At 58.6% G+C, this 9,471-nt stretch overlaps 1 protein-coding gene across 1 annotated transcript; it reads right to left on the bottom strand.

Moving 5' to 3' along the window:
• Positions 1-8,508: 8,508 nt before the first annotated feature.
• Positions 8,509-9,318, bottom strand: LOC114068710 (transmembrane protein FAM155B-like). The gene has a single exon (XM_027905055.1). It carries the CDS (start codon positions 9,313-9,315, stop codon positions 8,509-8,511), a length of 807 nt encoding a protein of 268 aa, XP_027760856.1. The 5' UTR covers positions 9,316-9,318.
• Positions 9,319-9,471: the final 153 nt, after the last annotated feature.

Raw genomic sequence — 9,471 nt, forward strand, 5'->3', positions numbered from 1 at the left:
ATCCCTCACCTGCCAGGTCCTGGAGAGGCTGCAGGTAACCAGTGGGTTAGTTAGCAGCCTACCCGATCAGCCCAACTAACTAAAAAGTAATTAAAGTCCCCAATGAAGCTGGAAAGAACTGAGTTGGGACAGAGGGAAAGTGAGGTCCCTGCAATCCATTAGCCTGGCTTGAGGAATTCACTCCCATTAGATACTGCTGCAGCCAGGAGCTTAGCAGGATTCAAAAGTGGATTAAACATTTATGCAGATAATGAGAACATCCTGTTACATTAGATAGGATATAAAAAAATAAAGGCGAGACACTTCAGTGCCACGAGCCATAAATTACCCACCAGCTGATGGGGGCGAGCAAGAAGTTTCTCCGCTCATCCACCTCCCAAGGAAGTGCAGAGGATGGAAGATCATTTTGAGGAGGGTGAGAGTGCCCAGCCCAGCCAGGGGTGTCGTGGCAGGGCTGCCTCACACCCATGGAAGGGCCCAGTCCTGTGCTCTGGCAGGAGCCTCTTTTCTCACTCGAGTGCAGCATCCCACATGGAGCCACTTGGCGTGAGTGGGAATGGCACAGGAAGCAGGAGGAACCTGGACCCTCCTGCCACATTGTGCACCTCATGGAGAGGGGTGAGCAGCAGGATCTGGCCCATCCCAGCTCCCTCATGCAGAAAATAGTGGGGAGACAGGAGCATCCTGGCTCCTGGGTAATTCCCATGGTCAGAGAGCGCTGCACAGTCTCTCGCGTCAGTGCTGGAGTTGTTAAGTGTAACAGGTCCTTGCAGCCACCAGACTTGAGCACTAACACAGAGGCACATAAATTCCAAAGCACAGTGGGAAGCTTCATTATCCTCCACAGACTGGAAGTGCTTCCCCTGCACTCCCATGAGCAAGGAGAGTCTGGAGAGCTGCCCCACGCTCTGAGCCAGCCCAGCAGCTGCTGGTGCTCCCTGACGGTCTCACTGGAACAGGAGAGCAAGGAATGCTGGCAAACAGTAACACACCACGGCAGGAAAACGCCGGTCCTGCATCCGCACGCAGAGACTCCTGCGGATGTGCCAACAGTGCCCCTCCCCACATGCAGCTCCACGGAAAATGACACCAGGAGCACGAGCAGGTCAGGGAGAGACCTAGTCTGGAGGGGATTGAACTTGGCACCCCTATTACGTTAAACACAAAACCAGAGCTCTTTCTCTCTCCACACCAGTCAACCCTTCCCAAGCTGCGTCTGTTCAGAAAATTACGAGAAAATCTGCGCTCGCCTCCTCTCCCTCCATGACCACCAGCAGTGGGACCAGCACAGCACGGTGCCTGCAGGCACAGGGGGCACCAGGCTCCCCGTTCTGGGCAAACACAGGCTCTGGCACAGTCCTCACCAGGAGAGCTCCCATCCCAGTCACTTCCAGTTCCCATTCTCCAGCTCTGCCTTTGCCCTCCCGCCCCTTCACAGCCTCCACCCACCAGCAGCGCTGCAGAACTGCCGTGCAGGGATAAGATGCCAAACACGTGCATCTTTTACTCCTGAGGATATGAGCAGGGCAGGTGGCATTTCCTTCTCCAGCCAGGGCCAGGAGCACTGGGATGCTGATACAGGCAGGGCTCTGGAAGGCCAAAACCTTGCCAGGTGAGACTGTTTTATGCTGCTTTTTTAACACAGTGGCCACATCAGCAGCATCTGGGGGAGCCCATGCTGCCACTGCTCCTCGCTGGGACGCTCCAGGAGCACGGATGGGAGAGAGGCCCTGGGGAGATGCCAGGAGCAAAAGCGGAATGGGGAAGAGGAACAAGGCTGAAGCAGCCGAGCCTTCCCGGGCACAGGCAGCTGCCGGCTCTGCCCGCAGGAGTGGGGCTGGAGGCAGCGTGGACAGATGGCTACTTCTTGCCCAGGCAGCCTCTGTGCCTCATTCACAGATTTGCTGTCCCTGAGTCATTGCCCTTCAAACGACAGCAGAGCCAAGCTCCTGCGTGAAGCCAGGCATGAGTCGCATCCTAATGGCATCCTGGTGACAGCGGGAATAGCCCCCGGCAGCCAGGTACATCCTGCCTCTGCCGCCTCCCACCCTGGCAGGCAGCTCTGGAACTGGGCAGCAGAGGAAAAGCCCCGTGGGGCATCTGTGGGGGCAGGCCTGGGGCCGTGGGATGTTTCGATGAGACCCCTCTACGTGTGGTCCTTGGGACCGCCCAGCGGTACCAGGGTCAGGCCAGGCCACGTGTGATCGATCCCTGCTGGGCACAAGAGGCTCCCTTCCTGACGGAAAAGAATCCTGTCCTCAGGGAGGGACCAGGTGAAGCCCTTTGCGAGGGCAGGCCCAGTGATGTCATGGGTTCAGTGCATCCTCTTCCTCCTCTCAGTGCCCTCTGTGGGGGGTTGCTGCCTCCTCCCTGCTGGCAGTGCCGGGATGTGGGCACGGCCCCGGTACATCCCCCTGTCCGTGGGGACAGCACAGATCGTTACCTGGGATGAAAAGCAGTGTGGCAACGGATGTGCACAGCAAGGGGGACCAGGGGTTGTGTTGTTTTCCCAGGTCACACATTTTGCTGATGCCATCACTGCTGAGCTCCAACTCCCAGAGCCTGCCCACACCCAACAGGACCAGCTGGACACTTTCCAAAAGGCACTGCCAGCTGCTGAGCCTCCTCCAAGGAGCTTGTTCCACCTCACTGGTGAAGCCCCAGTGCCTGCTGTGCTCCCAGAGAACAAAGGTTTCTATCTGGCACGGGCAGCAGCAGCACAACCGGGAGCACACGGGAGCAGGAACAGCACCAGCATCACTTGTCGCTACTCAGTGACAGTTTGACGGAGACGGATCTCACCCTCCCTTACACTCATTCCTGCACCATTTGCCAACCTGCCTGTTGCTGCACACAGACCTGCTGCTGCCTTGGGAAACTTCTGGGTGTTCCCTGAAGCACCACAGACAAATGTGAAGGGCTGAGGACTGACGGACAATGAGGACCGACAGACAACAAGAACCAACAGACAACAAGAGCACAGCAGGCAGCCAAACACCACCCAAGTCAGCAGTAAATCCCCCCATTCACATCCTGACCTCCACACCACACCCACAGAACTTGTGTGGGTCCAGCCTCCAGTGCACCACACATTCCCAGACAGCTTCAGATGTCCCAACCCCAAACAAAACTCAGGACTGTCCAAGCACCGGCTCAGCACCCCCTTCCCACCCAGGTCACAGCACTCCCACATGTCCCAGGCACTGCTGGAGCATTTCTGACAATGCAACACTTTTTTCACTACAGAGCAAACTCCTTCCATCCGTTCAGTTTTTGGGTTTTCTGTTTTCCAAGCTTTGATCTTTGTTTTCCAGCATCGAGGAGACACCTGATACAAGGCGCCAGAACCGAGCCGTGTCAGAGGCTGCAGCCCCAGCACTTGCACCCTGAACCCCACGGACCCAAATTCTTTATACAGTTTAATCCCATCTTTGTTCAGGGCTGAAAACAACTCCCTTTGCTCCCATGGAACGGGTGGGTAATGTAGAGCCACACACTTGGCTAAGCCCGTGCCTGTGCTGCGCTTGCTCAAGCTGCCAAATGACTGCGCTGATCTGCTGGAATTACTTTGGAATTTACTCGGGAACCTTTTTTCACCTCATGAAATGCCAGTAAAGCTCCATCTCACCGGCCAGGCTTGTTCTGGAGGAGAAGCTGCGGGTGCAGCTCTGGAGCTGAGAGGTGTTTGGGAACAGCCTCTCCTCCTGGGTGCTGCTGCTCCTGGAGCAGCGAATGCTGCAGAGGGGACCGGGTCCAAGGTGCAGCTTTGCAGTCACCCATCAGTGGATCCTCTGGAAGCCTCAATATTAATGCAACCCCCCTAAAAAAGCACAAGATTCTGGTGAAACCACTTTTGCTGTGAGTCTCTAGGGACCTTCCCTCTGTGCAAGGAGCCATCCAGGCTTAGAGCCAGAGTGAAGCATCATTTTGGATAATCCCAGCCCAAATAAACTCAACTTGAGCTGCTTTTGTGAAGGTAAAACGCTGCTTTGGTTCCCCCAAGAGGCGTTCCCGGCTCTGGGATAACCCCAAGACATGGCACTCCCAAAGCTCCCGCCCCAGCAGGCTTGTGTTTCCAGAGGATGCTCCGGAGGGAGGGATGCTCCACAGAGATGCTGATTGCTGATGCTATTCCTGGCTAGACAAGAGCCAGCAAACGGGACCCTGGAGTGCTGAACCTAGGCATCGTGGATTTGCTCTCAGCTCGGTGTGGGCTGTGCCAGGCGTGGTGCCAAGGCAGGAACCAGCCCCCACCCTCACCACACCATCCGCCCACCCACCACAGGGAAACACCGGCAAATCCCTGGAGTGAAATCCTGCTCTGCCAGACTCCCCGGGAGGTACCAGGGAAACCAGAGGTGCAGAAGCAGGTCTGCCTGGGACACAGCGGGATCCAACAGCCAGGGGCCCGTGCACACAGAAACCTGGTAATCTAATAAAACCTGAGATGCTACAGGTCCTGTCCAGCCCGGCCTGCCCAGCTCTGCTGCCAGCCCCGGCCTGCAGCTCCTGCCTGTCAGCCTTTCTCTCTCCACAGCTTTGTTTCTTGCAGCCTAATGAGTCCTTAATTCAGCAGGCTTTGTCCCATAGATCTTGATTTGCCCCCAGACTGGAGGGAGGGGGCACTTTGGGAGCGCTGCCTGTGGCGGTTGCTGGGGCAGGAGCCAGCACGCACAGCTCCACCTCTGCAGGAGCAAAGCTCTCATCTGGGGGCAACACTGCTCTTTCCCTGTTTGGAAACATGGGAAAAAAGCACAAACCAGCCCTAGTCATCCCACAGGGCATTGCTTTGCAGGGACAGGGATTTCTCCCTGCACTAAGTCCTGCAAAGCCTGAACCAACAGCTCATGTGTTGCTGCTGCCCCGCATTTCCCAAGGCACATTCGTCTCCAACACCCACATCCCCAAGCCATGACCTCCTCAAGCCCTTTTGGGGATGCTCCAACGTGTCCCCACTCAGCACACAAAGTTCACCATGTCCTGCAGCGACAAAGGGTGCAAGTCAGGCAGGAAGAGGAGATGGAGGCGGCCAGCAGCTGCTCCCGCCTCAGTGACTTACCCCTCTTACAGTCAGAAAACACAACTATTTTCCACCTTTTATCCACATCACACCTAACTAGCATCATGACCCAGAAGCTGGCACTCACATCTTCACTGCAAGAGGTGAAATGTATTTGAGAAGATGGATGGACCTCGGGGACCCCCCTGTCCCTCTCCATCCTGTCCACAGCATGCTGGAGCCCTGCCCACAATGTCCCCTTGAGAGCCAGACCCCCCAAACTCCCACCAAAGGGGAAATGCAAACAAACAATAAACCCCAGAAATGTCTCTTCACAGTTCACTGTCTCTCAGCCACAGGGATTTCTGGTGTTAGTTGTAGGAGTAACAAGTAAAACATTTCCAGAGTGTGATTTGGAAGTTGATGGTGCTGCACAGGAATAACAACAACGTGTGCAGAAAGTGGGATCTGCCCGGGAATGATCTCCAAGCAGAAAATAAAAAGGCCTGGGAGAGCATTACAGCAATGAGTAATCTCAGCAGCACAGTAATCACACACAGACCCCACCATTTCATAGGAGATTCTGACCCAGCCTTGCCCAAGCTCCAGGCACAGATGGATCCAGGATTAGGATGTTCAGGATGCCGTTTCCCCTCCCAGCAGCACCAGCCTTTCCTGCACCAAACCTGGGCACAGCCCTTGGGATGATTTATTAACAGGGAATGACACCTGACACCAACCCACCTCCAAGTTTGTAACCTGGGGTCAGACCTGCTGTTGTGGGACGGAACTGGTGGCTCTGGAGGGTCTTTTGTTGTTGCTGTTGTTTTAAATGAGATGGAACAAAGAGCCGAAACCCTTGGAGTGGTTTGGCTGCCACAGAGCTCCCTGTGTGCTGTTTATTGAGCCACCCTTCTTTGGGACAAAATACCAGAGGGATATGTGGCTCTGCAGAGGGAAGCTGTGTGCAGGTTACCTGGAGCTGTTGTGCTTCCCTACTTTTGATTTCCCAGCTGCTGTTACGGGATGGGAGGGATGCAAATGGTTAGCAGCACCAAATCCCTGAACACAGCCCTGCTCCCGCAGTCCTCTGCCCCAGAAATATCCTTTAAATCCTGTTTGCCCAGCTCCAGGGCTCCTGTGGCCAGAGTCCCGCTGTGAGGGCTCTGCAGGAGCCTCTCACACTGGCCGAGCTGCCCCTGCCACTTTGTTTTCCTCCACTCTTTCCTATTTTGCTGTCATTTTCTCTCAGATGTTGTCACCATCGAGCTGTATCTCTGCCATCCCTCAGGAGTGGGTATTATCCAGCATCTGGATGGGAATTACAAACTCAGGCTGCTTCAAAAATCCCGCCAGCCACATTTTTTCCAAGGCAACTGCAGCCCCTGCTGAAGTCCAGAGGACTGGAAATCAGGCCAAAACTCGCTCGTCAGCACAAGGCTGGATGAGTTTGGCATTAGCCTCGTTTCACAGATGGAGAACAGCCACCAAGAGGGAAAGGTTGAGACCCGTGGGTGTGAAAGGCTGGAATAAGACACCTAAATATGCCGCGAATGGCCTTAAATTAAGAAGCCTGATTTGCACGGGAGACTGAAACACACGGGAGCTCCAAGGGCTCTGGTTGGAGCCTGCAGGCTTGGGCACCCTCATGGAAATTTCCCCATGGGTGGCTCAGGTGAGCACGCACAGGTTGGCCCTGCTGCTCGTGCCTCCTGTTGCTTCCCAAGTGCCGCCTGTGGAATGCAAAGCTGGAGCTCTCAGACGCTCTCAGGATGCACCGACGCGACACGGAGCCAGTTTGGAGGTACGAGTCCTGCCACTGCCTCCAGTTCTGCACCTCCCAAGCTCGTGTCCTGCCTTCCCACCAAGGATGTTAAGAACCAGGGACACTTAATGAAGACTCATCTGAGCATGGATCTGTTTCTACCTACTTTGGAGTCCATGGGAACATCTCCTCGCCCAAGACCCAAAGGTAATGATTTTCTCAACTCTGCTTCCCTCTCTGGGTCTCTCTCAGCACTCAGCAGAGATGGAAGCTACACCTGAAGCTGGGGTGTCTCTGCTCCAGCAGACACAGCACAGGGAGACCCTGCTCCTGTTGGGCCCCCGGTGCAGGAGCAGCACGATGGACAGCGCTGGACTCCCGTGGAAGGGAAGCAGCGGGACCAAACCACTCGGAGCAGGCTGAGTACCACATCCCTTGGAAACTGCAGGGAGAATGTGGGCAAGCAGATTGCAATTACCTGGCCTGGCACGGGCCCAGAGCGGCAGCTCTCGCTCCTGTCCAAACCCAGCTCCTCACAACAGCGGCCCTGGAGCGGCGGCCGGGATCTCGGTGCCATGCCCTTGGTGAAAGACACCACCTGGGTGTCCCCAGCACTGCATCCCAGCGCTGCTCCCACCCTTCCCCAAGGCACGAACACCACACCAAGCGCTGCCCATGCTGAACTTCAACTCCTGTCCCAGAGGAGCAGAGGCCAAGCCCCATCCTGTCACGGGGGGGAAGCTCTGCCACTGTCCCTCTGGGGACAGTGCTGTCACACACCCTAAGACACGGCTCCAAGAAAGGGAAGCAGGTTTAATTATCGAGACTATTCTGCTTCCCAAAGGGAATGCACACAGGTGAGCCAGGCAACTTGGAGCAGGTAGGGATTGGTGGAACCAGGGCTCCTGGAAAAGGACGGGAGCATCCAGCAGAACCACACTGGGGGCTCCAAGGGAGATCCAGCCACGACTCCCATTTGGGAGAGGTGGCACCGTGTGGAGCTTGGTCCCGCTGGTGCTGGGGGAGGCAACCAACCCATCCACAGTGCCCTGAGAGAAGGGATGGTCAGTGACACTGGGGGAAATCCCAAAGAGGGAACACCAACAGGGGGAGGCACGTCCCATCATCCCCAGCCCAGCTCCCTGGGGAGATGGGGTGGAAGAGCTGGAAAACAGCTGCTGTATAAGGGGAAAGGGCCCCAGCACCATAGTTCATCTCAGGTCACACTTATCTAATGACAGCCAGGCAGAGCCCTGGGCTGTCCCAGGAGCAGCAGCAGGCCCCAGGCAGCAGTGGGAGGCACCATGCCTGCCCCAGCCTGGGCTCTGTGTGCACAGGAGTGCACACGTAAAAGGGTGTGGGTGAGGCTGGCAGGGAGCAGGGTGCCAGGACTGGGGTGTTGAGAGTAGAGTGTCAGGAGCAGGGTGTTGGGAGTGGGGTGTCTGGAGTGGGGTGCCAGGAGGAGGCTGCCAGGAGCAGAGTGTCAGGAGAGGGATGCCAGGAGCAGGGTGCCAGGACCTGCCTGTGTGTGGACAGGTGTGATGTGTGAGTGCTCATTCAGCCCAAGCTCTGCTTTGCTTTCTCGCTCTTACCACCCTGTCCCAGCCTCCCTGAGGGCTCCAGACTGAGGGCACTGGATCACCACTACCAGGAAGGGGCTCGGGGGGCAGAGGAAGTCCCCAGCCCATGGGCAGGGGGGCTGTGGCACCCCCGCACAACCGAGCTCCCCATGGCCCAGCTCAGCTCACCCAGGTTGCCCTGAGGACCTCGGGGCGTCCCATCCTACCTTGCAGTCCGTCAGGCAGGATCTGACCGAGTACTCTTCCGATTGCAAGTACTTCTCCAGCAAGAGGTCGAACTCCTCGTATTTTTCCTGAGCGTGTTGGTCCAGCCGCTGGTACGCCTGGACACAGCTGCTACAGGCCTCCCCGCCCAGCGCCCCGGCCGCCGCCACCACCAGGTCCACCATCAGGTTGTCCAGGCTGCAGTCCAGGCCGTCCGGGCCGGCCATCTCCCGCAGCAGGTCCCAGATCGTGTAAGTATCACAAAAGGAGAGGTTGAAGTTCCTGAAGTAAGCCTGCAGGAAGGTCCTCTTGGAGGAGGGCGAGGCGAAGAAGGGCGCGGCGGCGGCGGCGGCGGCGGCGGCGGCGGGGGGCGAGCGCAGGGGCGCTCCGGGGGCCCGCGGGCGCTGCGGGGCGAGCAGCCGGGCGCACGCCGAGTCCAGGTCCCCGCGGGCGGCGGGGCAGGGCCCGCCGGGGCCGCGGCTCAGGTTGCCCAGCAGGGCCTCGCAGCTGCCGCCCGCCGGCTCGGCCGCCAGCAGCGCCCGCGGCCCGCGGCCCCGCGGCCGCTCCCGGGCGCGCAGCTTGGCCCCGGCGCAGAGCCACAGATGGTCGGAGAGGAGCACGGTGAAGAAGAGGAGCGAGGCGAGCGAGAGGCGCCATTTCTGCGCCCGCTCGGGGTCGGCCACCGGCTTGTCGCTGCGGCGCGGCGCGCAGCACACGGCCCCGCCGGCGGCGCCCCCGCGGGGGGACATCCAGGCGCCGCGGATCATGCCCCGGGCGCGCGGGCGGCCGGCGGGCAGCGCCGCGCTGCCGCCGCTGTCACCTGCCCCGCGCCGCCGCCGCCGCCGCCGCCGCCGCCGCCATGCCCGCGCCGCCCCCGCCGCGCCGCGCCGCCCGCCCCGGCCCCGGCCCCGGCCCCGGCCCCG

This window comes from Empidonax traillii, unplaced genomic scaffold (assembly GCF_003031625.1).
Source record: "Empidonax traillii isolate 1590-97213 ecotype Southwest subspecies unplaced genomic scaffold, ASM303162v1 scaffold1116:size242947, whole genome shotgun sequence".
Lineage (NCBI taxonomy): Eukaryota > Metazoa > Chordata > Aves > Passeriformes > Tyrannidae > Empidonax > Empidonax traillii.